The sequence below is a fragment of the Lepidochelys kempii genome, chromosome 1 (genome assembly GCF_965140265.1).
Source record: "Lepidochelys kempii isolate rLepKem1 chromosome 1, rLepKem1.hap2, whole genome shotgun sequence".
NCBI classification, from domain to species: Eukaryota; Metazoa; Chordata; order Testudines; family Cheloniidae; genus Lepidochelys; species Lepidochelys kempii.
The window spans coordinates 308,229,849-308,247,113 of record NC_133256.1 but is presented as its reverse complement, the minus strand read 5'-3'; the positions used below and the strand labels follow the sequence as shown (position 1 = coordinate 308,247,113).

Sequence of the window (17,265 nt, the reverse complement as noted above, 5' to 3'; positions counted from 1 at the left end):
CCAAGAGTTTTGACTGAGTTTGGTTTCGAGATCTTGAATTTGAATTCAAAATTGAAAGTGACACTCTGGGTATTGTTTGAGACCATGATAATCAGTCCGAAGAAAATGGGACCATTTCTGTCTTGCTCCTGAGTTCCAGGATGCAGCAGGGAGCTGGTTCCAGCACCCCAATTCTGAGGGCCCAACCCAACCCAATGCCACTTAGAGCTGTCCAGCAACAGCTCTAACTTTTGCCACTGGAGTAGGGTCCTTAGTGGACTCTGCCAGTGGAGGATTGGCATGGTCATGCTCTGCTATGCTACAACACATCCTCTATGCTGGAAGGAGGGGAAGCACAGGGCAGGTCTACACTATAGCCCGGATCGACGCTCTGAGATCAATCCACCAGCGGTTGATTTAGTGGGTCTAATGAAGACTTGCCAAATCGACAGCAGATTGCTCTCCAGTCGATCCCTGTACTCTACCCCCAACGAGAAGAGTAAGGTAAATCAACGGGAGAGTTTCTCCCGTCGACCTCCCCACGGTGTAGACCCTGCGGAAATGCGACCTAAGATCCATCAACTCCAGCTACGTTCTTCACATAGCTGGAGTTGCATAGCATAGGTCGGCTTATCACAGTAATGTAGACATAGCCTCAGATGCGGGACCCAGCAGTGGCACAGATATGTCAGCACCAGAGTTCCTTGTGCCAGGGAAATTGTCTGCTGGTGATTTGTGGTTGAATTATGTCTCCTTTATGAGTGGTATTAGGAGGCCATAATCGGGCTTGAGGCTGTGACCCAATATCTGCATGAGATCCTGTAAAGAGAAATTGCTGAGTTTCACACAGCTCTAGTTCTAAGGAAAATACAAAATGGTGAGTTAAAAGGTGTTTTATGTTGAGCACATACAGTTGGTCTTTAATTTGAAGAACCTATAGGCTTTTTATGTCTTTACTGATTCTGGGTAAGATTACCAGGAGCTGTATTTCTACAGCTATCCTACAGGACACCGTTAGAGGAGTACATCTGCTGACATGTTATATAATCAGCTTGGTGTCTGTCAATATTATTTTCAGATGTATATTAACAACAATTGATCATTGTTAGACATAAATAGATTTTCATTTCTGCTGGGGCTGGGGACAGATAAAGGGCTAAAGTTTTCTCACAAGCTTTCTGTGTTGGGCCCTGATGTGCAGTCTTTCAGTCTACTACTAATGAAAATTACATGCAACACTGTGCAGGCTTAGAGAATGAAATACTTTTAAACCTAAAACAAAGCAGTCTCTGCAAGGTAAGTTTGCCAACGCTGGCATGGCTGCATGGAAATTCCTGACAGCTCATTTCTGAACCCAGTGTGTAGTTCAATAGAGAATGTATTTCCCATCACTAGCAGTCTTTTACACCTTCTAGGACAATTCCACTCAGATAACCAATAATAATAAATGAAAGGCGCAATCCTAATCTCTATGAGAGATTGCATTGATTCCAACCGGAGGAGAATTTGGCCCTAATCTCCTTATTATATAATTTTAACTTTTCAAATGGGCACTTGAGTAAGGGCTCATGTTGCACTTTCTCCTATGTTAACTGAAGGTAAATCAGATTTTTCTTCTGCTAAGTACAATATTAGTTGTAGTTTCTGTTGGTTAGAGAAAATAAACAGCATACGATTCCATTTATTACTGAAGTTAGCCATTCATGTTTTAATTTTTATATTTCAGAGCTCCTTAAGATCCTTTCAGAGCAATGAGTTTTCTTCTAGTTTCTTTACCTACTAGCTGCTCAGAACAAGTGCACACAATTTAGATAAATATTGCTCTTGATACACATCCATAGCTGATGTTAATATTAAAGGCAGCTATATGTATTCACATCAAGAGTAATCACCTTTTCCTTTATTTACAGTGAGTTAAACATGTTAGGTGGAATTTTAAAATATGTGCACACCTGGAATTTTTATTAACCTGTACCAAGCCCTCCATTTTGCCTATGGGCAGAGCAGAATGTTTAACCTACAATTAGCAACTTTAAATTCCTACTTCAGAACAAATACTAAATGTGTTTGTTGCCAGGGTGATATGAAGAGCAGAATAAATGTTTCTTAAGCTCAGTAGATGGAAAACACTTTGTTCTGTGCCTGTACGTCTACACTGCAATAAAAGACCCATGGCTCAGCTGGCCTTGGTGAGCTGACTTAGGCTCATGGGGTCAGGCTGCAGAGCTAAAATCTGCAGTGTAGATGTCTGAGCTTGGATTCTGAGACAAACGCCCACCTCGCTGGGCTCCGGCCCAAGCCTGAACATTTACACAGCAATTTTTAGCCCCACCGCCTGAGCCCCATGAGCCCGAGTCAGCTGACCTGGGCGCTGAGACTAGGTACGGCAGGTTTTTTATTGCAATGTGTACACACCCTGTTATATAAGTCTATCAGTCATGTGTGAAAATGTCTATTGTGCTAGTCTGAAACTGGAAGCTATCGAAAAGTCAAACTATATTCATACCATGTTAAGTATGAGGTTTTAATTGCACAACAGTCAGATGTTTTGAATAAATACAAAATATTTAATCAGTAGTGGAGTTTAGGTTACTCCCTATGTACACTGACTGTGTGACTGAGAGTAGAAAAGGACCTTGCTAACTTTAGATAGTTTCTCCACATATGTGCAATGAAAGGGCAGAAAGGGAGAAGTTGGATACAAATCTACCTCTGCAGTTCTATCCCCCATTGTGTAAACCCACACACTTCTGAGAGTCAGCCCAGAGAGGACTCCTCCAGGCTTTTGGGTGTGGGATGGGAAGGATAGAGCAGTAGCCCACTTTCTGTGGCACCATCCCCCATTCTGCCCCCTATTTCTATGTGGAAACCCAGGTGGGGGTAACACAGCTCAAAGCTGTATTAATGCCCTCTGGGTTCCTTCCACTAGTGCTAGTGGCCTGCAGGGACATGACCATTGGCAGAAGTGCTGCCAGATGGAGAGAGAGGCAGAGTGGAAGAAGGAGCCATCCAAGCAGATTCCTTCTCTCCCTGTGAGTATGGGGTCTCACCCCCAGTGAAAACCTTATTGGTGGATCCCAAGCTCCACAGGCTTGAGAGGCCTCATCCCCTCCCAACAACATGGATCCCCTAAACTCAAAAGGATGATCCATCTGAGGGAATGATCTGCCTCTGTGGGCCCTTCTTCAAGCATCTCCTTGGGAGGGGAAAAATCTTAGGCCTGGTCTATACTACACAGTTAGGTCAACACAAGGCAGCTTACATCGACCTAATTATGTCAGTGTACACACTACAACCTTCCTCCCGCTGATGTAAGTGCCCTACTACACCGACATCACTCCACCTCCAGGAGAGGCATAAGGCTTACGTTGGTGTAGTTAGGGTGACAGTGTCTGTGTAGACACTACATTACTTACATTGGCTGTCTTGTCAATCTCATGGCTCCATGCTGAAGCCATGAAATTGACAAGAATGCTGGGCAGGTAGAGCCCAGCTGCTCCTGGCTCCCCACTCGCAGATGGGATGCTGCCCAGAGGCTCCCCACTCAGGGAGCCGAGAAGCCTGGATGGCTGACCCCCAGGTCTCAGCGGGGACCCAAGAGTCTGTGGGTGGGGTGGGGGAAGAGAGCTGGGCTCCTGGCAGGGAGCTGTGTGGAGTTGAGAACCCTGGCTCTCATCCCCCACACTGCCCCTCATCAGTTGGTGGAAGTGCTCCTGGTGAGGACTCGCACCACCAATAGAAGGAAGGTAGTGTGGACATCAGCCACTGCAGTAATAAAATTGGCGCCCATGGTTCATGGAATCTAAGCTGGTAAAAATTACCACTCTTCCCCCCTCCCCATTTTGGGGCATGATTTTGTGCTTGTGAGTATAAATCCCTAATAAACAGATTTAGTGCCAAATTTTGCTTTCAGTTACATGGAAGTCATTGCTAATGATTTAAGTGAGATTCCGCAGGTATAAGAGAAAACAAAATTTGACCATTGATGCTGTAACCATTTTCAGTAAATGACTCACACAGTGGTCTGAGTTATGGCTGATCAGAAGTAGCTTCTCTTGCAGTTGCTTGGTAGGTTAAGTGAAATGAATTTGGTGGTCTCCTTTTAGACGCTACTGGACAGGGATCCCACACAACAATCACACAACAAAATTAAATTGGTATGGAAAACTAAGTACTTTTTCACCCCTACAACTGCAGTGTTGTCAATGGGCCACTTTACTTTGAATGGTTCCTCTTAGAATATGTACAAACTAATTATGCTAAATTATCTGCTCCACCTTGTATTTATCTGTGACACTTTGAGTACCTTTCCCAGACCTGAGGAAGAGCTCTGTGTAGCTCAAAAGCTTGTCTCTCTCACTAACAGAAGTTGGTCCAATAAAAGATATTACCTCGCCCCCCACCTTCTGTCTCTAATATCCTGGGACTGACATGGCTACAACAACACTGCATACCCCTCAAGATGGCAGCTTTGATCAGTGTTGAAACAATTAAAAGGGCTGCATGGGGATGCTTGGACTGATAGCCTTTTCACTACATGTGCTCTGTAGATGCAAGAATTTAATTTTCCACTCCATTTAATCTGGCTTTTTTTTTATGAGCACTAACTTGTCTCTTAAAGCTGTGAGTTATTAGGCTCTTTTCTCCTTCAAGTTAAAACCAGGATCTTGTTATTGGGGTCAATAGTTATACTTAAAACAGTCTTATAATCTGTGAAGCCTGCAGTAGTAATTACTCCATAAATACCTGCTTCATGAATTTCTTCTTGGCCAGTATATGAGGAAAACACCTGTCCAAAGAATTTATATTGTTGTTCTCTAAAGTTGTTTTGCAGGTAATCCATCAGCATGACATAGCCAGACTGCTGCATTGTAAGGACTTCACAAAATACAGCCAACTGAAAAATAAAAGACAGCACACTTCCCCTAAGAAGTCATAAAAATTAACTGGATTCTGATATTAGGCACAACTCTGAGAAAGGGAAGGCCGAGATTGTCTCAGTTCAGTAGTAACCCCAGGAAACACTGATTCAGACACATACCTTTGAGGGTATGTGTACACTGCAATTAGACACTTGCAGCTGGCCCATGCCAGCTGACTTGGCTTGTGGGGCTTGGGCTAAGGGGCTGTTTAATTGCAGTGTAGACATTTGGGCGTGGGCTGCAACTCAAACACTGGGACCTCCCACCACACAGAAGTCCTAGAGCCTGGGTTCCAGCCCATGTCTGAATGTCTATATCACAATTAAACAGCCCCTTAACCTGATCTCCAGTAGCCTGAGTCAGTTGACATGGGCCAGTTGTGGTTTTTTAATTACAGAGATGCCCTGAGTCACTATTCCTCCAGTGCTTCCTACTTGCTTTGGGTTAGTAGTTTACCTTTGCACAGGCATGTAGTCAGAATCTAGCCATGAATGAAAAGGGAGGTGGGGGTGGTGGTGGAGGGGATTACTCAAACAAATAGATTTTAATTGAAACATGTGCAATGAAAAGCTAGAATAAAGAAATGTTAGGCTAGAAAAGAATGCCCTGCACTTTTTTACCACATACATGAAAATTGTTTTTCCTTGCAAATAAGAACAATTTCTTTCACATGGCTTAAATGAATTACCTGGTTTTCAGAAATGCTAATGGTATCCTTAAACACAATCCATTCGACTGTCTCTGAGCAGGGAGGCGTTGACAAAGATCCATTATAAGTATAATATTTGTCTGTTGAGTTCGGCAAAAGGTTCAGCAAAACAAATGGCTCTAATGCAGCCTGTTTTCCTGAAAAACATTTATATTCAAATTATTAAGATATTGAATAAAACAAAAGTAGAGCTGCAAGAGAACCAAAGGAAAGTTTGAGGACACTTGGAGTCTGATTTCAACGGCTGTTCAGCCTATGAAAGGTTGGGCCCTCTGCACTTAAGTTTTAACAAAGATCCTAAAACAATAATTCTACTGGGTCAGCAGATGGTTCTAATGAGCTACTTTATGGAAGGCTGAAGTTTAGCTGTAAACTCAGAACTCCCAATCTTCATCACGGCAGTGAGCTTCAAGAACCAACGCTTTTAGCCTTTGCATCTGAGACTCCCATGAAGTGCTGAATGACTTAGACCACTACTGAAGTTGGAGTCAGGATCATTCAATACATCACATTCACAGTACCTCTTACCCTCTGTGGGGCAGGGAAGAGGTATGAAAGCTGCATATGGCATGCCATCTAGTCCAGAGAAGTGTTACTTCATTGGAACACACTGAGCATTACATTACTCTAGCCTGGAGCAAACTGTGTTGAGATGCAGAAAATAGTAAAACATGGTGAAAAAGAATGGGAAAGCTCAAGGAACAATGTTGCAAGAGAGAGAACGGGAGATGAAGACCTCTTTCAAGATGAGATAACACTTCAGGTGACTGCCCTATACACAACAGTAAGGGATGGTCTACATGGGGAGCTCACATCAGCGTAGCTTCATTTCTTAGAGTGTGAACACTTCACACCCATGAGAGATGTAGCTATGCTGACCTAACCCCCGGAGTAGACAGCATTAGGTCAACAGAAGAATTTTCCCATCAACCTAGCTACTACCAATGAGGGAGGTAGATTACTATGACGATGGGAGAACCCCTCCTGTTTGTGTAGACAGTGTCTATACCAGGGGTGGGGAAACTTTTTGGCCTGAGGGCCCCATGAGGGTTGCAAAACTTTATGGAGGGCCAGGTAGGGAAGGCTGTGCCTCTCCGAACAGCCTGGACCCCACCCCTATCTGCCCCCTGACTGCCCCCCCTCAGAACCTCCAACCCCCCCCCCAGCTCCTTGTCCCCTGACTGCCCCCTCCCAGGACCCCTGCCCCTAACTCCCAGGACCTCCCCATCCAACCCCCTCTTCTCTCTGACCCCTGTCCACATCCCTGCCCCTAACCACCCCCTGGGACCCCACCCCCTATCCAACCCCTGCTGCCCCCAGTCTGCCCCCCACGAACCTCCTCCCCATCCAACTGCTCCCTGTCCCCTGACTGCCCCCTGGGACCCCCTTCCCCTTATCCAACCTCCCCCACTCCCCACCCCCTTACCTCGGAGCGGAAGGAGCTCGCAACTCCGCCAGCCAGCCAGAGCCAGCCCCACCGCCACCCAGCCTGGCAGGAGAAGCAGGCCAGAGCACTGGCAGCACAGCGAGCTGAGGCTATGGGGGAGGGGGAACAGCAGGAACAGGGCCAGGGGCTGGGCAGGATGGTCCTGAGGGCTGGATGTGGCCTGCAGGCCATAGTTTGCCCATCTCTGGTCTATACTGAAGTGCTGGAGCTGTGCCACTGTAGTGTTTCAAGTGTAGAGAAGCCCTTACTCCCCTTTGCATACACACACACACATCCGAGGAGGGAGGAGAAACATTCCAGCTCACTTAGATGCTTTGCACTCACTGAAGAGCATGGAAAAACCCCACTTACACATTTAGTCACGCGCGTAACTGTCTGGCTGGTGCAGTTGATCCACTTCCCTGGTGTCTTGCCAGGATTGGGGCTTGGACTGAGATTCAGCTGGTGAGGTAGCAGGAACCAGTCAGTGGAACTGGCAGAGATTATACTAGCTTCCTCAAGTGCAGGAATTTACCAGCTTTTGGACAATCCCACTTCCATGAGATGACTGTGTCACCTAAAATACCACTGATCCTTTTAGATGCGATTTTAGACAAAATCGGACTCACGTCTATATAATTTGCTGTTTATCAACCCTAGGTTCATTTCAATGCTACTGCTTTGAAAACTTCCCTATCTCAATATATATCCTTTCCAAATTATTTTCTCCACATGCATGTATTTCTAACCTAGTCATGTCCCTTTGCATTATATCTGTCCTCAGTGGTGTTTGTAATTCATCCCCATTTAGTGTCACCTTAATATTCGGCTATAAACTGTTTGCCAATTTATTGCACAGAATCACAGCTGTTCTACTGAGTCAAGTCTTAGAAACCACCTTTTCTTTCAAAATGACTTGTTCTTGTCCACATTTGATGACAGGGGAACTTTTAACAGGGTTGAGCAAAATCTTTCCACCTATCTGTAGTATTCTGTCAACCTGCTAGGCATCTTCAGATTGCAGCCACCCTAACAGTCCAGTGTAGATCTAGTTAAATAATTCTATCTTCACAAACCCTTTTGTAGTTGTGAGCATCAGGATATCAAACCTGACATTTACAGCAAGTGTCCTGATAAGATAACTTCCTTTGCTAGAAGGTTCTTCAAAAGCTTGTGGAACTTTGGATGTTAGTAACAACTTGTGTTCTGGTTTATGAGTGGTAGCCGTGTTAGTCTATATCAACAAAAACAACGAGGAGTACTTGTGGCACCTTGGAGACTAATAAAGAAACTTGTTAGTCTCCAAGGTGCCACAAGTACTCCTCGTTGTTTTAACTTGTGTTCTGTTTCACAGTCTAGACTATGAAACTTTTCAAATGTTTAGTTTTAAGAGAAAATGTCCTATGTCAAATAGTAACAAGACTGGTTTCTATTCCCAGAGTGTTAGCCTGGGAAGAAACTGAGAACTTCCACTCTAGAGCCTGAGAGCTCAGCAACTCTCATTTTAATATACAAAACAGAAGATGTACTATACATCTTTCTCCAGTATAAACCATCCGAATTAGTTTTGGTCTGAATTTTGTGAGCTCACTTAGATCTATTCAAATAAAGCGTGTTCTGTTCATCATTAAGTGTCATGTGCTTGACACCTGCTGCCCTTGGTTTTCCAGCTCCTCAGCAAGGTTGTTGGATGGAGTCTACCTTGATAGGTTACAATTTCCCTTCAGGTGTCTCATGTAAGCATAGCATCTAAGACTAATGAATAGGGCTGGTCAGAAATGTTTTGACGAAACACAGTTTTGTCAGAAAGTGCCAGTTCATCAAACCTGAAATGTCTTGCAAAAGCAAGTCAGGTTTGACAAACTTTCATCGACTTGCGAGCAGGATTACAATGGAAACACTTCCCTGCCTGCTCACAAGGCCAGCTACTGTGGGTGCCAGGCTTTCGTGTTCTGGTGCAGTCATGTCATGATAGGGCATCCAGGTTTTCCAGGCTCCTTGGTGTGGAGCTGGGAGGCTGGCAGCCCTGGAAACCCAGGCTCTAGTTGTGGTTCTGAGGGTATGTCTACATTTTGTTTGTTTGTGTTTGTTTTTTAAAAAACAAATGTGGTAGTGAGTCTCAGAGCCTAGGTCAACTGGCCAGGGCTCACAGAGCTGGTGCTCTGGGGCTAAAAATAGCAGGGTAGACGTTCTCACTAGGGCTCTGAGAGCCTCCCTGCTCCCAGGTTTCAGAACCCAGGCTCCCAGAACCTGGGTCCAAACATCAAGAGTGCTATTTTTTAGCCCCACATGCAAGCCCAAGTCAGTTGACCCAGCCTCTGAGATTCGCTGACGCACGTCTCTTATTGCAATGTCTCTAGACATAGCTAGAGCTCTGCAAAGCCACAGATATCTGCTTTAAATCCATGGATATATGCATCTGTGGATGTGGTCGTATTGCTTATCATCTTGGATCGGACGTGGATCCAATTTTTTTTTTTTTATCTGCCCCAGGCTCTAGCTCAACCGTGGGTTAATGGCCCCTTGTAGGGCTGCAGTTTCAGAGGATCTGCCCACAGGGCTGAAGCCCCAAGCCCTTGTGCCCCTATGGGGCTAAAGCCCGGAGTCCCAAGAGCCCCTGGCAGGGCTAAGGCAGAGCCCTGAGTCCCAGTGCCCCGTACAGGGCTAAAGCCTGGAGCTCTCAGCCCTGTCACCCACCCCCACACCCTCCAGAGCAGGGCAGCTGAAGCCCCAGTGCTCCCAGCAAGGCTAAAGCCCAGAGCCCTGTGGGGGAGGAGCTCTTGGCTGTAGACCCCTGGGGTGCACCAGGACTCTGGGCGCTGGGACTCTGGACTTCAGCCCTGCAGAGGGGTGCTGGGGTTCAGGGCTCTGGGCTTCTGCCCCATGGGGCTCCTGGACCCCTTGAAACTGGCTCATTGCCCCCCCCCCAGGGGGCCACAGGCGCCTGGTTGAGAACCCCTTCTGTAGAGGGTGCCTGTGTGGATAAAAGGTGGCATGTAGATTGCAGATCGGATACAATTTAATTACCTCGGGTGCAGATCAGATGCAGATACAAATTTTTGTATCCGCACAGGGCTCTAGACGTACCCTCAGAGTGTAGGATCCTGGCTTCACAGCAGGGAATACTGAAGCCCTAGGAGCCCCACATCTAACCAGTGCTTGGGTCCTGTCTCTGTGGCAGGGAGCATGGAAGCCCTGAGAACTACAGCTTGAGCTAGGGCTCTCGAGGCTTCCAGGCTCTCTGCCGTACAGCCAGGAATCTTGAAGTCTTGAGATGGGCTTCCAGTCCATGGCTCTGGGACAACCCTGCTATGTAGACTCGCCTGGGGCAGTGACCCCAGGGCTTCCAGACTCATGGGCCAGCTGGCTCGTCATGCTGCTGATTCCCAAGCTGGACCAGGAATCTGGAAGACCAGGTGTCTCCATGCCTGGATTTGCAGATCCTGGGATCATGGGAAGCTGCTGACTGAAACTGATAATGTTAATTTCAGTCAGCATCTACCTGTCCCAGGGAGCATATTTCCTGTCAGAACCACCATGTGTCAGTGTTTTCTAAATGATTTTTTTTCCATGATATTCAGTTTGAGAGAAATTTTTGGATTTGTTTTGAAAAACTCAGAACAAAACCAGATTTCAAAGTAGGATTTCTCATTTCTGAGAAATTTTGGTGAGTTTGACCAGTTGTAATAATGAATCCTAGCTGATTTACACAATTCACCTTGTCCTCATAACCTATAAAAGTTCCATCACCTTGTTTTGTGTTTGTCTGTTGGAGACCAGATATCTGCTTCCATTTTGGGGGCTAAATGTTTAAAAGTTTGATACACATCCTATAATAACTAATCATAATAAATAAACAATACTTTACATTTTAAATCCATATATTTCAGAGGACTTTACAGAAGGTAGGTATTTTTATCCCCATTCTATAGCCAGAGAAACTGATGAGCCAGGCAGGGTGAAGTTTATCTACACTAAAGCTGCTGCAACAGCACGGTTACAGCTGTACTGCTGGAGTGGTGAAGCATATAAACTTCCTACATTGACACAAGCGATTTTACGGGGTAGTGCATATGCAGTGTGACAGAATTGGCCTCCGGGGCTATCCCAGAGTGCTCCAATGTGACCGCTCTGGACAGCGCTTTCAACTCCAATGCACTAGCCAGGTACACAGGAAAAGCCCTGGGAAATTTTGAATTTCATTCCCTGTTTGGTCAGCACGGCGAGCTCAGCAGCACAGGTGACCATGCAGTCCCCCTAGAATTGCAAATGAGTTCCAACATGGAGCTAACGGGAGACAGTGGATCTGATTGCTGTATGGGGAGAAGAATCTGTGCAGGCCGAACTCCGATCAAAAAGAAGAAATGCTAATATATATATGCCAAAATCACGCAGGGCACGGTGGAGAGGACATACAGCAGTGCCTCGTGAAAGTCAAAGAGATCAGGCAAGCCTACCAAAAGACAAAGGAGGCAAACAGTCGCTCCGGGTCAGAGCCCCATACCTGCTGCTTCTATGATCAGCTGCATGGCATTCTCGGGGGGGTGGGGTGGGGGGGGAGAGACCTTATCACTACCCCACCACTGTCCATGGACACCTTCAAGGGGGTGGGGGAGTCTCACGCAACATGGAGGAGGATTTTGTGGATGATGATGAGGAGGAGAATGTGCAGCAGACACGTGGAGAATCTGTTCTCCCCGGCAGCCATGACCTTTTCATCACCCTGGAGCCAATACCCTCCCAAGGCAGGTTCCCGGACCCTGAAGCCGGAGAAGACACCTCTGTTGAGTGCACATTTGTAACTAAACACAATTGCTTTTAACCCCTGTAATGTAATGTTTGATTTGCCCTGAAGAATTGTGATGCATTTGTGGCCAGTACAGCTATTGGAAAAGTCTGTTAACATGTCTCTGGAGGATTCCCGCTCCATCCCCAGACATCTCCATGAAGCTCTCCTGGAGGTACTCTGAAAGCCTTTGCAGAAGGTTTCTGGGGAGGGCTGCCTTATTTCGTCCTCCGTGGTAGGATACTTTATGATGCCAAGCCAGTAGCAAGTAGTCTGGAATCATTGCAGCACAAAGCATGGCAGCGAATAGTCCTGGGTTTTGGTCGCATTCAAGCAACATTAGGGCTATGTCTTCCTGTGTTAGCCTCAGGAGAGTGATATCATTCATGGTCACCTGGTTGAAATAGGGGAATTTTTGTAAGGGAACAGTAAAAGGACCCCATTCAAACTGGGCGGTTTGCGCTTGACTAAAAGGGATCATCCCTGAGAATAGCCATGCGGTGGGGGGAGGGGTGAAGGGATCATCCCAGAGAATAGCTATACAGTGGGGTGTGGGGAAGGGTGTGCTGCATATCCCCCCACAAACCGCAGCCGCTCCTTTTGAATGGCAAACCCAACCGGCATTGCTTGCTATGGGAAAGGACGCTGCTGCGGTTTGAAACCATTCCCACGTGTTATGAAGGCAGAAGAAGCCAACCCTGTGTACCCTTTGGCTTACCATGGCTGCCTGGAAACCGAATTCTGTTGCCCAGCTGTGTGTGATGTGTCACCATACTGGCAGGCACTCAATATAAAAGGCAAAATGCGACCTTGTACCTAAAGCACATGTGCTGTCTGCTGTGAATTGCTTGATTCACTGTGGAAGAGTCTCCCTTTTATTCTCAGAAATGTATCATCTTAAATTTTACTCTCCCTTTTTATCCCCCCTGCAGGTGCAAATGTTTCTATGCTCCCCCTGTCATCTCCGTCCCTGAGGTTATCGCAGATTAGAAGGCAGGAAAAAACACACTCGCGATGACATGTTTTCCGAGCTCATACAGTCCTCCTGCACTGATAGGGCACAGCTGAATGCATGGAGGCATTCAGTGACAGAGGCCAGGAAAGCATTAAGTGAGCATGATCAGAAGGTGCAGGATGCAATGCTGAGGCTAATGGGGGAGCAAATGGACATGCTCAGGCGTCTGGTGGAGCTGCAGGAAAGGCAACAAGAGCACAGATCGCCGCTGCATCCACTGTACAGCCGCCTGCCCTCCTCCCCAAGTTCCATATCCTCCTCACCCAGACGCCCAAGAACACGGGGGTGGTGGGAGGCTCCGGGCACCCAGCCACTCCACTCCAGAGGACGGCCCAAGCAACAGAAGGCTGGCATTTAAACATCTTTGATTTGTAGTGTGGCTACAACAAGCAATGTGGCCTTGTCCTTCCCTCCTCCCCCACCACACCCCACCCAGGATACCTTGTCAGGGATCTCCCTTTTTTTAATAAATAAATGCATGGATTCAAAACCATACGGACTTTATTTCCTTTGCCAGCTGTGGTCAAAGGGGGAAGGGCGATTGGCTTATAGGGAAGTAAATTCAACAAAAGGGGGCAGTTTTGCATCAAGGAGAAACACACACAACTGTCACACTGTAGGCTGTCCAGTCATGAAACTGGTTTTCAAAGCCTCTCTGTTGCGCAGCACGCCTAGCTGTGCTCTTCTGATCGCCCTGGTGTCTGGCTGCTCAAAATCGGCCACCAGGCAACTTGCCTCAACCTCCCACCCCGCCATAAACATCTCCCCCTTACTCTCACAGATATTATGGAGCACACAACAAGCAGCAATAACAATGGGAATATTGGTTGCGCTGAGGTCTAACCTAGTCAGCAAACAGAGCCAGTGAGCTTTTAAACGTCCAAAGACACATTCTACCACCATTCTGCACTTGCTCAGCCTATAGTTGAACTGCTCCTTACCACTGTCCAGGCTGCCTGTGTATTGCTTCATGAGCCATGGGCACAAGTGGTAGGCTGGGTTCCCAATGATAACTATTGGCATTTCAACATCCCCGATGGTAATTTTCTGGTCTGGGAAGTAAGGCCCTTCTTGCAGCTATTTGAACAGTCTGGAGTTCCTAAAGATGCGAGCGTCATGCACCTTTTCCGGCCATCCCACGTTGATGTCTGTGAAACATCCCTTGTGATCCACCAGTGCTTGCAGCACCATTGAGAAGTACCCCTTGCGGTTTACGTACTGGTTGGTAAGGTGGTCTGGTGCCAAGATAGGGATATGCGTTCTGTCTATCGCCCCACCACAGTTAGGGAACCCCATAGCAGCAAAGCCATCCACTATGACCTGTGCATTTCCCAGAGTCACCACCCTTGTTAGCAGAAGGTCAGTGATTGCATTGGCTACTTGGATCACAGCAGCCCCCACAGTAGATTTGCCCACTCCAAATTGATTTCCGACTGACCAGTAGCAATCATGCGTTGCAAGCTTCCACAGGGTTATCGCCACTCGCTTCTCAACTGTCAGGGCAGCTCTCATCTTGGTATTCCTGCACTTCAGGGCAGGGGAAAGCAATTCACAAAGTTCCAGGAAAGTGGCCTTACGCGTGTGAAAGTTTGTTTGCCGGGCACAGAATCGGCGTTCCACTGTATCAACCTGCCCCACTGCTGCCATGATGTCCCAACTGCCACAGCCCATGCTTTCAGGAACGTCTGTGTCCATGTCCTCCTCACAACCGTCCTCGTGCTGGTGTCTCTTAGCCAGGTTCTGCACATACTGCAGGATAATGCGTGAGGTGTTTACAATGCTCACAACAGCAGCGCTGAGCTGAGCAGGCTCCATGCTTGCTGTTCTATGGCATCTGCATGGGTAATCCAGGAAAAAAGTTGCGAAACGATTGTCTGCTATTGTTTTCATGGAGGGAGGGAGGGGAGACTGACGACATGTACCCAAAACCACCCGCGACAATGTTTTTGTCCCATCAGGCATTGGGAGCCTAATCCAGAATTACAATGGGCAGCGGAGACTGCAGGGACTGTGGGATAGCTACCCACAGTTCACCACTCCGTTTGTTGATGCTAGCCACGATATTGAGGACGCACTCCACCAACTTAAGGCGCTTAATGGGGACATACACAATCGACTGTATAAAATCGCTTTCTAAAGATCGACTTCTATAAAATGGACCTAATTTCGTAGTGTAGACATACCATTACCCAAGGTCATTGGCCTTGATTTAGGAAAGAATCCTCACTCATGTGCTTAAATGCTTTTCTCAATTGGGGACACAGTGAGACTGTGTAAGTAACAAAAACTAGGTCTCCTGATGCACCATCCTCTACTCACCATGCTCTGATGTAAATGAATAGACAATTTTTTAAAAAGCAAAGTATTCACACACTGAGTTGAAATCTGCTCTGAATGACACCAGTGTAAATGTAAAGTAATTTCATGGAAACTGACTGAGTTATTTCAGATTGACACCAGTGTCACTGAAAGTGGAATATAGCCCCCTGACTCTATTGAATACTGACATTCATAAAATCTCACTCTGTTCCCAGAACTAGTCTTGTAAGCCAGATCTTTGTTTGCTACAATAGTTGTATTTGTCCTACAAATTGCACAGAAAACTCAGATATATACGACTAAGAAACCGTAATGAATAAATCCGTAATTTCTCTTGACCAAACACTGGAAGTGTAGCAAAGGCCTTGGAAAAGTTAAATGTATTCACTTTGTGTCTCAGGCGCTTCCAGTTTTTTTCAAGTAATAATTTTTTTGGGGAAATATAACAAATTTGTGACATTTTTTATTTTAGTTTTAACAAAAGTGACCAAACCCAGCTTTGGGAGGTTCATGGTTCCCAATAGCTTCAATAAGTTTTGCATGCACGTTCAAAAGCAGAATTTGGCCCAACAAATAACCAATCAAGCAAGAAGATAAACTCACCAAATCGGCTAACACTATCTACTTCTTTGATGATTGCATTATAATCCATATTATCTTCCAGGCCAACCTGTTCAAGAGAAATTGTACACTTTATTAAAAACAGGATTTAATAAAAAAATGAAAGTTATACATTAACTGAATAGACAATACAGGATTTAAAGAAGAGAAATCAAACATATTTGCCCAATTGTTTTTTGTGCAAAACAAATTAGAAATATATATTAATGTGATTACTATATATATCAGAACCATTTAGCTTCAGATTGGATATTTGCTATATTTCAAAGCAAAGTTAATGCCAGAGATATACAAAATGGTTACCTCAAATAAAATTGATAAAGCTCTTAACTTCCCATTTCCTTTAACTGCCTCCTCAAAATTTGTATACTGATCTGCATCATAGCAGTAGATTTGCATCTGTAAATATAAAGATTAGATCTTCAATTTTCAGAGGTATACATTACATGATAGAAAAAAAATCTTTAAAAGAATTTAAACAATACAATTATTTATTTCAGATATTCCTACTCTGAGAAAAATCTTGAAGCAGTAACAAACTTTAATTTTAATAAATGCCTCTTCTGTAGTTCTTGCATCCATTGCCTGAAAACTTACTTGGTGAAGTTGATGGCAAAACTATCAACTTCAGGAGGACAGGATTTCACCCACTGTATCTACCCCAAACTAAAAGTAGAGATGTATTGGTAATACAACCAAATCTTTGATCCGGTCTCTCCTGCAGCCTGGAGTCGGCTGGAGCTGTATGCTTGCGTCAGGCTCTAAATCCTCATACCCTCGCTCTTCCACCACAGGGGTAGCTCCATGGACAACCAAAACCTGGCTCCCTACCTTGGGGCAGAGTTTGTGACTCCACCCCTCTTCCCATGTTTTCAGAGGAGGCTCTGCTCCCTGACGTCCTGGCAGGATGGAAGATAAGGTAGGAGCTTGAATGGCAAGTCCAAATGGGTCATGAAGTCAAGAAGACTGAATGGACTGCACTGGCCACAGTGAAAGTTTGTGCCTAACATTTCTCCATGGAACTGGGGAGAAGAGAGGACCCCAGCAACCCCATCCCTCCATTTGTCCCCTCAGAGATATATACTGTTTTGTAACTTATTATAATAGACTATGAATGGGTCCACGGAGTTTACTGTAACTCTCAGAAAGAAAAGGAGTACTTGTGGCACCTTAGAGACTAACCAATTTATTTGAGCATAAGCTTTCGTGAGCTACAGCTCACTTCATCGGATGCATACTGTGGAAAGTGTAGAAGATCTTTTTATATAGACACCAAGCATGAAAAAATACCTCCTCCCACCCCACTCTCCTGCTGGTAATAGCTTATCTAAAGTGATCACTCTCCTTACAATGTGTATGATAATCAAGTTGGGCCATTTCCAGCACAAAACCAGGTTTTCGGAAATGGCCCAACTTGATTATCATACACATTGTAAGGAGAGTGATCACTTTAGATAAGCTATTACCAGCAGGAGAGTGGGGTGGGAG

The 17,265-nt window shown here is 45.7% G+C and overlaps 1 protein-coding gene across 5 annotated transcripts in view; it reads right to left on the bottom strand.

Moving 5' to 3' along the window:
* PTPRZ1 (protein tyrosine phosphatase receptor type Z1) overlaps nt 1–17,265 on the bottom strand; it is a 194,707-nt gene that overhangs the window by 79,354 nt on the left and 98,088 nt on the right. For all 5 annotated transcript variants that reach the window (XR_012156806.1, XM_073328200.1, XM_073328201.1 and 2 more), the window contains exons 5-8: nt 16,081–16,176; nt 15,760–15,826; nt 5,590–5,747; nt 4,726–4,876 (exon numbers count right to left, since the gene is read on the bottom strand). Coding sequence is in view for 4 of the 5 variants with exons in the window: in XM_073328200.1 (XP_073184301.1) it covers nt 4,726–4,876; nt 5,590–5,747; nt 15,760–15,826; nt 16,081–16,176 (472 nt within the window). In the remaining variant the exon portion in view is untranslated. The remainder of the gene's footprint in view (nt 1–4,725; nt 4,877–5,589; nt 5,748–15,759; nt 15,827–16,080; nt 16,177–17,265) is intronic.